General features: G+C 39.1%; 1 protein-coding gene across 1 annotated transcript; it reads left to right on the top strand.

Moving 5' to 3' along the window:
* The first annotated feature begins 1,760 nt into the window (after positions 1-1,760).
* orai1a (ORAI calcium release-activated calcium modulator 1a) lies at positions 1,761-16,181 on the top strand. The gene is made up of 2 exons (XM_067413348.1): positions 1,761-2,022; positions 14,732-16,181. Exons 1-2 carry the CDS (start codon positions 1,909-1,911, stop codon positions 15,278-15,280), a joined length of 663 nt encoding a protein of 220 aa, XP_067269449.1. The 5' UTR covers positions 1,761-1,908; the 3' UTR covers positions 15,281-16,181.
* The last annotated feature ends 439 nt before the right edge of the window (positions 16,182-16,620 follow it).

Raw genomic sequence — 16,620 nt, 5'->3', positions numbered from 1 at the left:
AGTGGGCAGCTGGGGGTTTATGTTTTTTTGGACACAATCCGGGTTAGTACCTGGACATCTCTTTCAGGCAACTTCCTCTCATGTCGACAGTTCCTCCTGTTGCATGTGGTTTTTCCTACGTGGTGATATGTCGACATTACCCTGGATCCAAAATCTCTCGATAAACCACAAAGACTTGCGGTCCTGGTCACAGATGAGACATTGAGAAGCACACCAACAATTTGTCATCTTTTGAACTCTGATATGTCTCCCATTATGTTGTGTGGGATTGCAATATTTTATGTCCAGCTGAGCTGTGATATTGCTCTGCTAAATCAACCTTCACAGTCTGCTCTTAACTGGTGGAATGTAAAAGCAGTGAAGAATAGCCATTAATAGCCAACAAATTGATCACATCCTGGCCAGTGTTTCAGTTTCACTGTCCAACCCACAAATTGTGTCTCTGTGTGTGTGTGAATCTGTGTACACACACACACACACACACACACACACACACACCACACACACAGACACACACACATATATATATATATATATATATATATATATATATATATATATATATATATATATATATATATATATATATATATAAACATGACAGTTGAAATACAGCATGAAAAAAAGTTGGACTACAAACAGTGTTGCCAACTCCTCGCAAGACAAATAAGCAACCGCAGCTTAAAAAACAAGCCCAATACAAGCCGAATACTATTATATTATTTATTATCATCAATAAAATGTATGATCTATATCTTTTTATAAATGAATGAGCCTGCAACATGTTAAAATAAAACCTCTCGGAGGTTTGAAGAGATTTTACAAAAAATTTCAAATTGCAATAAAGGCTGTGAACAGAACGGTTTGGAGATGGAAAAAAGCGAGGTGAAGCTAATTATGGCCAATTATGGTAACCCATAGTCGGAGTTAGAGCACACATATTAGGAGCAGTGGCGAACACACACACACACACACACACACACACACACACACACACACACACACACACACACACACACACGCACACACACACACACACACACACACACACACACACACTCTGCAAACCATGAAAAAGATAAGCCCTGAACCTCAATGTGCAATCTGCTCTAAATAGTATTGACCATTACTATTATGTCACATACTATTTAGGATTATATGCAAATAAAGTGTACTGTCTATGATTGGGACACAGGCTGCTTGCCTGTAAAAATGTGCATATTATTAATCCTAAATAGTATGTGACATTAGTAATTTTCAATACTATTAGGGCAGATTGCACATTGAGATGCAGCTTTTTCACAGTTTCCAGTTTGTGTGTGTTCACCACTGCTAAGGAAGCACTGCAATATAGCCACATATTTATAATAAAATAAATTCAATGAGGGGGAGAAGGAGGCGAATTATTACAGCACTTGTAATTGTTGCATTGAATGGTTGGCTGTGAGAGGACAATGTCAGTCAACGTTTTGGACAAAAAAAGCGACCATAAATGTAAAGAAACGAAGTTGCTTATCATATTTTCCTAACACACTACCACATATTTTAAAATAAGCCCCAAAAAACCGCAACCCGCGATTCGAGATTTTTAAGCGACTTACCAAAAAAAGAAGCACAAAAGTGGCGTGTTATACGCGGACTTGGCAACTTTGACTACAAATTCCACAAACCGTCAGCTGCGCAGTGATCGTCAGGGTGCCTTGTGGGTAGCTCGACTTGTAGTTTCATGGAACAGACTGCAGAACAGAGAAACTGGAGTTAGTCATCTTACAATCTGAGAGTATGTCACATCGGGTTGAAGGGCTCCGGCGAACGTACGAAGGGTAATCAAGAAGATATCGATATCAGGCGATATCAGAATAAAACATAACGTTTCATAACTTTTGAACTAACATCAAAACGAGCGTAATGAGTTCTAACGAGCACTCACTTCAAGCTTTGTCATGGAGAAAACTTTACTTGAGTCGAGCCAAACTTAAAGCGACCAGCAGAACCTCTGCCCTGCTCTCCGGCTTTGCTATGGTGAGTTAATACAATTAATTACTTAACACATTGTGTTAAAGCTAAACGTACATTGCTCGGAAGACGGGCAATTTTTCCGGAGTAATAGCGTAATACGACGCGTGACATGTCAATCCCTTTGATGTGCAAACGACATCTGTCATGGATAAAGCGTAATCAGAGAGCTAGAGTGTTAAGCCTTTTACACTAGCCTTGTTAGTCTTCGATATAACTCTCAAAAGTGTTTGAAGGTGGTGCTCTATCTCAGTGGTGGGGATTTTGATTCATTCCAGTGACTCGAATCTTTTGAATCAGTTAGATTCATTCCCGTTTAACGATTCAGTGGCACTTTCTGTACTTTACAGCCTTATATATAGTAGGGAGCGACGTGTGTGTGTGTGTGCGTTAGTTAGTTAGTTAGTTAGTTAGTTAGTTAGTTAGTTAGTTAGGATTGAGTCATTCCCTCCAATCTACTCGCGTACCTGACGATCTACCAAGGAACTCCAAAAAGCTAGCCTGACAAGCCAGACCCACATCAAGATGTTTGGTCTGGAAACTCACCATTGACAGGGCTCAATCCGAGGGGCGGGATAAACGGTTGTCTTTCAAACTCCCTCTGCAGGCAATAGGATAGCGCTACAACCAACCAGAGCTAGTTGAAAGATTAAAGGGGGAGTGAAACACTCAGTTTCAGTCAGTGTCATGTCAGTCTTGAGTACCTATAGAGTAGCATTGCATCCTGCATATCTCCGAAAAGTCTTTATTTTTTTTATAATTATATAAGAAAGATGCGCTGTTCCGAGTCTTTCCGAAAAAAGCCGAGCGGGTGGGGGCGTATCGTGTCAGCGGAGCTAAATAATGACGTGTGCACGTCGCTGTTATTGGGTTGAGTGCGTCGTAAAGCTGTGTCATCCCTAACAGCGGGAAAAAACTTTATTCAAAATAAAAATATGGCTTTTAATCAGATACAGCCATACATCTATGATCCGGAATCAGACCCAGAGGCTGCAGTTGAACAGGAGCAGCAGCAAAAAACGACTAGAGCAGGACGTCTCTATGTGGTACAAGTTATACACTAACTATATAATATGCTTAGCGGCTTGTGTTATTTCCATATTTATACTTGAATTATATCGTCGTATTTTTGTCTTTGAAGGTGTACATGTGGGAAGTGCAGTTGTGCATGTGTGTGTGTGTGTGTGTGTTTACGCGTGGTTTGTGTAGACAATTGTAACGTTAGTAAGCGGACTGGTTTTGCACGGCAGGCTAAGTTAGTGTTTACATAGAAAGACACGGAATAGTAGCGCATTTGAATGAAGAAGCGCGCTTATTTAGTTCAACATATTTCCCCCCTCTTTGTGTATTGTTGTTTGGAGTGCTTTTACAATACACAAACATAAAGTTACACATATAGTGGCCAGCTAAACAAATGTACACGCACTACACATCGCATGCTCCATTGATCAATTAGCTATACGTGATCATGTTTGGGCTACTTGATGAGCATAGGCAAAGACACAGACATTTGAATCAGTCTTACTCACAGCCTGCGGTTCTAACGTTGGGACTGCTCCATCATTCAGCATTAGGCGATCGGAAAATCCGGCGTCGAGCTGGGCCTTGTTTATGAAACAGTCGGCACCGAAATACAGCGAACAGATATAAACATTCGCGCAACTCAGTTGCTGATCCGGAAAAGCAAATTACATCCACTGTTGCCTTACCGCGGGGTTTTTGGGGAATCTGTGCAGGACTGTCTTGGTCTGGCAACCAAAAACGCACTTTTTGATGTCATTGTTAATGTGCACATCACCTGTGCAGCGCAGCCTACAAGCCAGCGCTTTGATGGGCGTAGCCTGTTACTTTCGCTCTCTCTCTCTCTCTCTCTCACGCTCTTCCGGTAGAATTGTCCGTAAGGCCCATACAAGGAAATTCCGCCCCCATTAACGTCAAGTGGACGCATGATCGCAAAAAACTTGCCGAAACTTATGACTAACCGGAAGTAGTATTTTTGACAAAGAAATACTCCCATCAAACGTCCACCTTAACTTTTGAAACTTTGTCCATGTTTAGTATGGGATTCCAAGTCTTTAACAGTGTAAAAAGATCAGTATGCATGAAACAGCATTTCACCCCCCCTTTAAACTTTAGCCGTATCCGGTCGGCAAAACTCTGAACACATCTTCCCTTCTTAAGAATGACTTCAGTGCCGTTCTTTGTTCTTTTCTCAGAGAAAAGTTTAACTTCAAGTCTTCCAGAGGCGCGGTCAAAGCTGATTCGAAAGACCACCTTTCACCAGCTTCTGTGTTTATTAGAAGCACTCAAGCGCAGCCCCGCCCACCGACTCTGTATTTGATTTGAAGAATTTATTTCACACACTTCATAATTTTAAAGACAAAATTAACAATAGTTACAGTAAGGTTATTGTGTGTAAAAAGGGGAAACCCCAAAGAAACGGCCCAATAACACCATACAACATATAACATACAAGAACAGAGGCTCAATCCATAAACACAAATAAATATACACGATGTGATTGGAGAGTTTGCCGTTTAAAGCTCAGAAGGGTATTGAGAGTTGCTATACAACAATCACGGGCAGATTAGATTTGCTGCCGCTCTCGGTAAGAGACAACCAATCAGAGCCAGGAGGGGTGTCTTAGCAGTGTCAATCAAACTCGTGCACGCTGATCACAACCCCCTCTCATGCACAGCACACTTACAGGCGTTTGTGCCGCAGCTTTGCTTATGGCGGACAAACAATCCAAACCTGCTCATAAAAATAAATGAAATAAGACAGATGACGATGATAAAAAAGACAAAAAGAAAGAATTTGATAGAGCCCGAGACGAGGGTAAATATCGGAGCGGCTTTTCCGAGGTGGAGGGAGCTAACCTTGCATGTCCTGAATGGATTAAAAACCGATGCAGAGTTAGCCACATTTTTGCTTGACAGTAAGTATCCCTATTTGATTTGTTTCATTTTTTAAGAACTACACAACTGTGTCAAAACTTTAGCCGCATAACTAGATAAAATGTCACGCACTGTGAAAAGCAACTATTGAAACCTACTAATTCACTGGCTTGTCATGTTGCTGAAATAATGTACTAGTAAACCTTATTTAGCATTACATATCGATAGAATAATTACTTGCATACTGTAACGTGCGATATATCACGGTAAAGAATATGGACACCTCAAAATGCCATAAATAATAATTTATTAACAATTATTTAAAAAAAATATATAATGCACTTAAGAATAATTTGCCCATCAACCATATAAAATGCTTAACACCTCTGTATTCTGCATCAAAAGGACACGCTCAGATATATACAAGCCAAACCTGCATTTTCACATGATTAAACAAGTGATTGAGACGCACACGCTGAATTATTGACCAATTAGCTGCTGATCTTTGATTTAGTTAAACCATACACAAAAATGACTAGATTTTTTTATATTATTGGAAAAACTTTTTTTATTCTTCCATTGTCCAGAATGGCAGCTCAGCACAGCAGATCTGTACCCTCTACTGTTAATGTCTGAATTTGTATTTTTACCTCAGCCAGAGGTTTATTTTAATTTTGTTATGAAGAGGTCTTTACATTTGCACAAAAATATAACTTTTTTTGTTATTAAAAAAAAAACAAAAAAAAAACAAGCCCAGCCCAGGTGAGGAAAAGAAACGCAAAAGTAACTAAACGTTTTCTTAAAAAGTAACTAAGCAACTCAATTAGTTACTTTTTAAGGGAGTAACACAATATTGTAATGCATTACTTTTTAAAGTAACTTTCCCCAACACAGTTACAAAGAATTCATTATTCTAAGTAATATTAACTTCTTAGTTACTGTTTAATAACATTAATCAAACTAAAATCAAAATAACTTTTTTAATGGACCTAAGATAAAACTAACAATTATCAGTTGTATTTCTTAACTAACGTTAACAAAAACATATTTTCTATAACAAAAATCTTAGTTAATGCATTAAATAATGAGACCTTATTGTAATTTTTTGGTGCATTGTATTACTGTATTTAAACATTTAGAGTTTTTTTGTTATATAAACACTTTTTTTGCAACTTATTTCAATATCGTGATAAAAGCTTCAGCAATTAATCGCAACATGAAGAATTGATACCGGCACATGCCTAAACGTTAGTTACCGTTATATTATCTGACTAGCTATTTATTACTTATAGAAATAGTGCAACGTCATATATTACATACATTACATTACATGTATTGCAAAATATGTAATGTTTTGAGGACCAAGTTTGTAGTCAAAGTATGGGCAGGCCATAGTCAATGTAAATCATATTGTTGATGTTTCGTCTGCCAGTGAATGTGTTATAACCGCCATCATCGGTTATAATGTGTTTATCTGCCATCATCGGTGGCCCTGCTAGCTTATAGCCTGCGCGTTCACGGCCGGCTCCGTTGTGATGGGGAGGAGAGAGCAAGGGGGAGTGACCTGTGAGCTGTACTTGTTCAAATTTTTTCAGGCTAAGTCAACGTTTTCTAAAAACTCCTGTATTGACTAGGAAGTGCAACAATACAGTTAGTCCACGGTTCAATACATACCTCGGTTTTTTACCACGGTTTTTCGTTTTTTTGCAATTCTATTCTTAGGCGACAGGAACAGGAACAGGTTAAGGAAACAATGTTTTTTATTGTAATACTCTTTTCCTTATTTTACTTAAAATACTTGTAAAATCTTACTTAAACTTAAAACTTTACCTAAAAAAAACCTTCCCAGTGTATTTTATAATATAAAATAAATATATATAAAGATTTACAGTGGCAGCTCAGAGATGTACAGTCGCATTTAAGTATGAAAATGAATGAATAAATGTAGGCTAAAATAAAAACTACATAGTCTTCAATATACAATATACGAAATATACAATATACGAAATGTTTAACTGACAACGCTTGGCTAAACATCCCTTAACTTTACTGCATATGAATGGATATTTGCTCATATCAGCGCGTAGACTCACAGACACACTCAAACAGAGGCCAAATAAACTGAAATAACTATTTCAAACAAAGAGAAATAGAAATAATTAATTTAATGCAAAACCGCAATTCCTAAGCGTGAATTGAACCGTGAATGCCGTACCGAACGGTTCAATATTAGATTGAGTATCGTGGTATCCGTAGTATTGACCACAAGTAATTTAAAAACAATATATATTTTTACAAATGTTTTGAGATGTCATATTAATAATTATGATTGTAGTAAAAATAACTGTATTAGCTATAGCATTTGGGCAACAACTGCAGTTACTGTGAATGTTTAAGGGCCCCAGTATCTTTGCTCTGACAGGTTTCCGTTCGCTGGAAGATCCCTTGCATGACATTACATCATGGCAACAGGAAATGTGCTTCCTTTGACAGCATTGTGTTAAGTAAACTAATAAAAGTCCATTACAAAATAATGAAATGTGAAATATAACTATGGGTTAAGTATTTCTGTTATCATTTTACGTACTTATAAAAGTTAAAATAATAAACGGTATTATAAACATTACACCATATGTATCTGTAGCCTTTGGATTTATAAGACATTGACATTTGGATTTTGGATTAATAAAGCAATTCCCATTAGATAGAATTCGAGTGATGGCCCAACACAATTTGTTTTAATCTTACAAAAGTAAACTAAAATGTCAAAATATTAATATGAGGTTATGTTATTCAAGGTGTTCATGGTATAGAAAGGAATTTACTGAAAATCTGTAGAGTTTGATTGAACGCACCACAGCCTTTGATTACAATGACAAAAGATATGGCAAGCATTGTCTGTTGCCCTTTTATAAGCTGATAAGCATATTTATTTTGTTCTCGTAACTACTGTTTTCCTGCTGAACAGACCCTCGAACCATCAGATGTTCTTCCGGACGTGTGTGTAAAGCGATTGGCAAAAGGTGTAATATTCGTTCCGAGCGTGATTATTGTGCTTGTGTAACCCCTTCTGTTCGGACCGGGACTCGAACCCCGGTCCGTCGGCATGAGCCATTCCTTTCAACCGAAACAACCAGAGGGAAAGAGACTGCGTGCGTGAGAGAAAGAAAATGTGTGTGTGTGTGTGTGTATACGCTGTATGGTTGCAGCCAGCTATAGCCTAATAATTCTCATAGATCAAGCCTATGTGACGTGATTGTGCATGATTTGGCAATAGGGGACAGCCATACGCTGGCGAAAATCGGGCCGACTCCCCGAATTTTTTAAACATGCTTAAAAATTATCGTGAGGTCGGGAGGTGCTTCTAACGTGCTCGGATCGTTTCGCATTTCCTCTCACACAGTGTGAGCCACGACCATACGACCATACAATTTTTAATTATTAAATTAATTAAATTAATATTAATTAATTTAATAATTAAATTAATAATTTTGTTAATTTAATAACAAAATTAGAACATTTTCAAAGGGTGCCATGACTGAAAAAAGGTTGGGAAACACTGATTTAGTGAAAGGCTGTGGCTCGACGGCAGGAAAAACAATCCAAACAATCACGATTTTTAAACCTTTTTCATCATTAACGTTATCAAAGATATTATTCTAAATGTAGGCTGTCAAGAAGGAGGAAAGAGGCGCAGTGTCTCTTCAAAAAAAACTGAGAGACAATACATAATATTAAAAAAATAAAAGAGCTAAAATACGTTAGAAACCCGGGAAAAAAGGGAGGGTTGACAGCTTTGAGTCAATGACAGCTAGCGGTGGTTGGAAACTTTTCCTTAAAGGGGGGGTGAAATATTGTTTCATGCATACTGATCTTTTTACACTGTTAAAGACTTGGAATCCCATACTAAACATAGACAAAGTTTCAAAAGTTAAGGTGGACGTTTGATGGGAGTATTTCTTTGTCAAAAATACTACTTCCGGTTAGTCATAAGTTTCGGCAAGTTTTTTGCGATCATGCGTCCCCTTTGACGTTAATGGGGGCGGAATTTCCTTGTATGGGCCTTACGGACAATTCTACCGGAAGATCGTGAGAGAGAGAGAGGGAGAGAGCGAAAGTAACAGGCTACGGCCATCAAAGCGCTGGCTCGTAGGCTGCGCTGCACAGGTGATGTGCACATTAACAATGACATCAAAAAGTGCGTTTTTGGTTGCCAGACCAAGACAGTCCTGCACAGATTCCCCAAAAAACCCGCGGTAAGGCAACAGTGGATGGAATTTGCTTTTCCGGATCAGCAACTGAGTTGCGCGAATGTTTATATCTGTTCGCTGCATTTCGATGCCGACTGTTTCATAAACAAGGCCCAGTTCGACGCCGGATTTTCCCGATCGCCTAATGCTAAAGGATGGAGCAGTCCCAACGATAAAGGTCCCAACGTTAGAACCGCAGGCTGTGAGTAAGACTGCTTCAAATGTCTGTGTTTTTGCCTATGCTCATCAAGTAGCCCAAACATGATCACGTATAGTTGATCAATGGAGCATGCGATGTGTAGTGCGTGTACATTTGTTTAGCTGGCCACTATATGTGTAACTTTATGTTTGTGTATTGTAAAAGCACTCCAAACAACAATACACAAAGAGTGGGGAAATATGTTGAACTAAATAAGCGCGCTTCTTCATTCAAATGCGCTACTATTCCGTGTTTTTCTATGTAAAAACTAGCCTGCCGTGCAAAACCATGTCTACACAAACCACACGTAAACACACACACACACACACACACGTGCACAACTGCACTTCCCACATGTACACCTTCAAAGACAAAAATACGACGATATAATTCAAGTATAAATATGTATATAACACAAGCCGCTAAGCATATTATATAGTTAGTGTATAACTTGTACCACATAGAGACGTCCTGCTCTAGTCGTTTTTGCTGCTGCTCCTGTTCAACTGCAGCCTCTGGGTCTGATTCCGGATCATAGATGTATGGCTGTATCTGATTAAAAGCCATATTTTTATTTTGAATAAAGTTTTTCCCGCTGTTAGGGATGACACAGCTTTACGACGCACTCAACACGGCGGCGCACACGTCATTATTTAGCTCCGCTCACACGATACGCCCCCACCCGCTCGGCTTTTTTCGGAAAGACTCGGAACAGCGCATCTTTCTTATATAATTATTAAAAAAATAAAGACTTTTCGGAGATATGCAGGATGCAATGCTACTCTATAGGTACTCAAGATTGACATGACACTGACTGAAACTGAGTGTTTCACTCCCCCCTTTAAGAATGCACCTGAAATGTATGCAATAAACATGTTTTTGACAAATATTTCAATTTGTTTGTGGTCTATATAGCCTGCAATCAGCCTATGCGCCCGAAGGCACGGCTTGAAGACCCAGTCAGTGATGTCACGGCCAATTTGTTTAAATTCATACCTACGTAATCACCATCACCAAAAATGTACTTTTTTTTGTATTAAAATTTGAAAATAGACCTACCTACCTAGTAATCTAGTAGCGGTGGCTTTGGGAATGGCCTCACAGGGCAGCGAAGCATTCTGGGAATTGTTGTCTTTCATCCCCATGAGACAAAATTACATTTTCTGTCTTTTCTCAGTCTAGAAAGCACCAAATTAACTACATTACTACTACATTAATGACGCAGTTTAAATACAGATTCATCTTCCCAGCGCTGAAGTACTCCTTTAACAAAAAAAAGAAAAATTGTTAAATAAAAACTAATTCAAAATATGAATTAAAAAAACTGTATACTGTCAGTGATACTAAAAAAATGCTGTCATTTAATTAAATAAATTCAATTATCACTTTCTCTATTTTTGTTGTTGTTGTATCCCAGAAATAATTCTTTCAACAGCCAATAATGCAACAAACCGTTTAAAAACCGTCACAATTATAGGAATATTTTTCAGTATAATATCAATCAATAATGTCAGTCAAGTGACTTCAAAGCTGTGTATGTGGTCAGATGTATTAAGTTTTTCTTAAATGAATTTGCTTAAATTTAGTTTGTTGAATGTGTTTTTATTGTATCTTCAATATATTTGTTCCATGTTCTATGCCTCAATCAAACACAATTGAATGGAGCTTTAGCAAGTCGTCATGAAATTATATTAACTTTGTTCGCACATATTAACATATTGTCTTAGAAAGAACAATTAAAGGAACACCTCAGCGGCAGCAAATTTAATCTGCCCGCAAGTGTCGTCTAGCAACTCTCAATATCCTTCTGAGCTGTATTCGCCTAACTCTTGCCGGGCCAATCACGTCGTGTATAGAGTCGGTGGGCGGGGCCATAATGACGACGCCTGAGTTGCGTTTGCGTGCTTCTAGTAAACACAGAAACTGGCTAACGGCGGTCTTTCGAATCAGCTTTGACCGCGACTCTGGAAGACTTGGAGTTTAGCTTTTCTCTGAGAAAAGAACAAAGAACGTCACTGAAGTCATTCTTAAAAAGAGAAGATGTGTTCAGAGTTTTGCCGACCGGATACGGCGAATGTTTAATCAGTCAGCGAGCTCTGCTTCACCTTCGTTGCTCTGGTTGGTTGTAGCGCTATCCTATCGCATGCAGAGGGAGTTTGAAAGACAACCGCTTATCCCGCCCCTCGGATTGAGCCCTGTCTATGGTGAGTTTCCAGACCAAACATCTTGATGTGGGTCTGGCTTGTCAGGCTAGCGTTCCTCCTCAGATGATGTCAGTTTGACAGATTAGGTTTAAAAAATACGTTAGTCTGCTATGAGCGCGAGCTGGAGAGGAGGAGCGGTGAAGTAAAATCCTGCCCTCTATTCAATATTTTGTTTCACTTGGAAATAAATCTCACACACACTTGCTACTTCTGGTTCACTGGGACTTTAAAGGTTTAGTTTACAATGAAAACTACCCCATGATTTACTCAGTCTAGAGCCATCCTAGGTGTATATAACATTCTTCTTTCAGACGAATACAATCGAAGTAATATTAAGCAAGCATTGAAATGGCAGTGACGGGGTCCATTCATAGTTGTTGTCACACGCTTACAGAAACGCCCACCTGAAGGGCAAAACAATGCTTTCTTCCATTGCCCACCAGTCATTTTTACCAGGTTTGTAGTCAGTATTAATGCTGTAAGACAGTGATATTAAAGCCCCACTTGGCTACTTTTGCTCTCGGGGTCCCCCTACAGTTTGGAAAAAATAATGTCCTCAACGATTGTCGTAAGCTCAGTCATCCTACAACAGGGGATGCCATCGTGCGTGCATTTGTTGACATGACAACCCTGATAGCCCTGAACTAGTGATGCGCGGTTCGTCTCATAACCCGCGGACCCCGTATGTCTATTTAATGGTCGCGGGTGCGCGGCGTGTTGTAAAAATATATACAGTGGTGCGGTGCAGGCCAAATAACTTAATAAAAGCGGCCCCGCGGGTCGGTGCAGCACTAACAGTTCCCCTGAACAGTTCTTCTGGCGGCGCGTGTGAAATGTCTTCATCCCAGGTAACGTTACAGTCAGTGGCATATGTTTCAGCAGGTCATATGAATATAATTTCATGGGTTTTATTTTTTTCAAACGCCTCACGATGCTCACGTTTACAAGCCAGCGTCATTATAGTAGTCTATTGGTTACCGTTTTACAGAATCTATATGATACTTCAGTTCAATGTTTGAGTGGTAGCTCACCGTAACAAGCATGACAGCATCGGTCGGGCACGCCTCCTTCAGCTCACGCCGACGAGAAAACCCTGGTCACATTTTGATCCTCGTCCTGCCTTTAATCCCATAATTTTTTTCATTTCCTCTTATTGCTTTCCTCCAACAAAACCTTTTCTTTCTTATTTGTCTCTGCTGCTTCGGACATGACTATATTATCCGACGAACAAAGTTGGGCTCGCACGTCCGAATGTGAGGAAGTGTGTGTGTTGGTGGAAGTGACGTATATGCCGTAAAGCAGTCGAATTTTGTAGTTCTTTTCTTTTTCTCGGGTTACTACCCGAAACCCGCAGTTTAAAAGTAAGATTAAAAATGATACAGACCCCATCAGGCTATGGCAGACATGTCATTCAACCTATTGTAGGTCGATTTATCATCACAAGAGTCTTAAAAAATATATTATGAAGGTTGAAAAGTTACCTAGTGCTGCTTTAAAACAACTAATTCAATATACGCCTTATTGATGTTGCATACTTTGTACTGGAAAGCAGATGAACACAGAATATGCAACACAAGGTTTCTCATTAGGATTTTTTTTACCATTAAAACCCATTATAAAGAAAACGTGTTGCATTCATATTGTTGGCTCATCTTCTTGCCTGTACATATTTTGCATAATCAAAAAGGTGTAAACTAAATTTGATCTTTAAATATCACTGTTAAAGTATATTACAGCACGTTAAGGGTGGGTTGCACAAATAAAGATTCTTATAGCCTGTCGTCTGTTCCCTCTGTCTGCTGCTTGATCAGCTCTTTAGCGTAACGATTTTACTGCATAATTAAAGGGTTAGTTTACCCAAAAATGAAAATTCGGTCATTAATTACTTTACCCTCATGTCGTTCAAATCTCATGATTTGTTGATATTGGTTTTATTTTAAACAGAATTGTTGCACCACTTCCTTTTAAACAGAATGTAACGATGTTCGTAGATTGGAAGGAAGGAGGCGGGAACCGGCGAACGTTCAAAGCTGTAATTCCAAATAAATAAACAAAACGAAAGTAAAACCGCGGGCAGCCCCTCACGGACGACTGCCCACACAAACATAATAAAACTTAAACAAAACTCAACATAAAATCCAGGTCTGGTCCTCTCTCGTCTTCCGCTGCCCTTGATCCTCCTTTTATGCTCCCGTCCCTTGGCCGCGAGACGAGACCGGTGTGTCATGCAGCTGGCACTCATTAACACTCGTCACCGGCCGGCTTTCTCGCGGTCCCTCGCCCCGCTGCTTGTCCCACCACACAAACCAAAGGGTTAGTTAAACCAAAAATGAATATTCTGTCATTAATCACTTACCCTAAAGTCGTTCGACACCTGTAAGACCTCCATTCATCTTCGGAACACAAATGAAGATATTTTTGTTCAAAAGCCTTTCTGAGCCACCGGATTTCAACAAAAATATCTTCATTTGTGTTCAGAGGATGAACGGAGGTCTTACAGGTGTCGAGCGACAGTCCCGTGACGAAAAAAATACGAATTGAGTTTGAAGCTCAAAAGTGCATCCATTCACAATAAACATACTCCACACGGCTCCGGAAAAATATCCATAAAAACGTATAAACTAGCTAATAAACGTCTAGCTTCCGCCAGACCACCTTCCGTTTTCAACTTAGGAAAAAAAGCGTAACTGGCACGATGTATGACTAGGATGTTGCGCAATCTTTTTGAGCGAGTGGTGTTACACTTTTTGCTCAAGTTAAATACGGAAGGCGATTTGGCGGAAACTAAATATTCTACTTTATAAAGTTTGAAATATGGATATTTTTCTTTCAAAAATCCATACATTTTCTTCAGAAGGCCTTTATTAACCCCCCGGAGCCGTGTGGTGGAGTATGTTTATTACGGATATATGCGCTTTTTTCAGCATAAAACTTAATGGACCCTGTCACTGCCATTACAAAGCTTTATATTTGTAATATTTGCTAGATATTTATTAATATAACTCTGATTGCGTTCATCATAAAGAACAAAGTCATATACACCTATAGGACGGCTTGAGGGTGAGTAAATCATTGGGTCATTTTTATTTTAAAGTGAACTAATCCTTTAAACCACTTGTTGAGATTGACTGTGATGTCTTATGTTACCAATTAATGTGTTTTCAGGTAGCAATGGTGGAAGTGCAGTTGGAGGATGATCACTATTACCCTCCTGGTTTATTGATTGCTTTCAGTGCCTGCACAACAGTGCTGGTGGCCGTCCACCTCTTTGCCTTGCTGATCAGTACATGTATCCTGCCTAACCTGGAAGCCGTGAGCAACGTGCACAACCTCAACTCCATTAAGGAATCGCCACACGAGCGGATGCACCGTCACATTGAGCTGGCCTGGGCCTTCTCCACCGTTATAGGCACCCTTCTGTTCCTTATAGAAGTGGTTCTTCTCTGCTGGGTAAAGTTCCTTCCTCTGAAGATTAAGACCAATCCTCCTGAGAAAGAAAATGGAACTGTTATAAGCCCGGGGGAAGCTGCAGCAATTGCCTCTACCGCCATCATGATACCTTTTGCCGTGGTGTTTATCGTTTTCGCGGTGCATTTTTACCGTTCGCTGGTCAGCCACAAAACGGAGCGGCAGGACGAGGAGTTGGAGGTTCTGGCCAAAATCACACAGATGCAAAACCAACTGGATAACAGGGGAGAGGCAAATTTAGTTTAGTCTTAGAGTCTTGTTCTAACACCAAACACTTTCTGAAAATATGGAATGTTGTCACAAATGAATAGACGATGGAAATCTGGGATTCTGCAATATGTTAGTGTCACAATATTGTGATGTATTTTTTTAACATGCAAGCCATGACATTTGTACCACCACGCCATTGTAACTGCGATCTTCTGTTCGGCCAATAATAAGAAATTCAAGCAAGAAGAAATTCAAGCAAGAAGACAATAGTAAGAAATTCAAACTTTCTGAACTTCTCATTTCGCTCTCAGCGCTTTGGATGCTTCCAGCATAGAAAGTGACAGTCAAAAACAGTGACAGTTACTGAAAAGTAATACAAATGTAATTTTTTTTGCAAGTCGCAAATTCATTGAACACCAACATGTTTGCCAGAGATGTGTGGTTGTTACAGTTCAGTTTCCATTTACTGTTAGGCCAGATTGTTACATCCAAATGTATGACAAGTTTTAATCAGGTTTTTCAGTATTATGATAATTAAATTCATTTTATTTTCATCTCACATAATACGGATAAGTCTAAATATAAGTATACTGTGTGACAGTTGATTTAAACATGTGATTAAATGGCTCAGAGATTTACCCTGGAAGTGATTTAAAATTCGTTTCAGACTGCACTTTTGGTGCGCACCCGGGTTCGATTCACGTCAGAGTTCGGTTCGTTTAGATGCGCACCCCCGAACCGTATCCGAGTCCGCTTAAAAAGGTGGTCTAGGGTTCGGTTCATGTGAACTCTGGTATGGTTTGTTGCTGATGTGAACGCAATCGTACTAAAATGCGGAAGTAAACCGCTATTAATGACGTATCATTTTTTTTTAAATTTGATTTGATTTATTTAACAATTACATTTTAAAACAAGTACAACCAAGCCCAAAAGACCATTTCACACACTCACATATATATATATATATATATATATATATATATATATATATATATATATATATATATATATAAAAACTGTTGAGGATAAAATACACAAAAAAGCCATAGGCTTGTTTCCATTGTGGTCTTCAGAGTTCAAAATAGATGAGCAGCTCATAATGGGAATGAGATCAACACAACACACAACCGCATACACATATAAAATATAAAATTCGATAAAAATGTGTGTTTCACTCATTTACCTGATGAGCATCACAGACATACTGCAAGCAGAGAGCTTTAGATCTCATTTCTGCTGGTCTTCGGCGTTCTTTAGAGCATTTTCAGTGCATTCGTGGCAGATAGAGGCAAGTGGCATTACATACTGAAGCTTTGATAACAAAACCAACGGTTCAAAAACAAAAATATAAAAGTGATGGGAGCAACGCTATGCAT

Source organism: Pseudorasbora parva, chromosome 13, assembly GCF_024679245.1.
Source record: "Pseudorasbora parva isolate DD20220531a chromosome 13, ASM2467924v1, whole genome shotgun sequence".
NCBI lineage: Eukaryota > Metazoa > Chordata > Actinopteri > Cypriniformes > Gobionidae > Pseudorasbora > Pseudorasbora parva.
The sequence above is the reverse complement of the archived record's forward strand: the minus strand, read 5'-3'. Positions and strand labels throughout refer to the sequence as shown.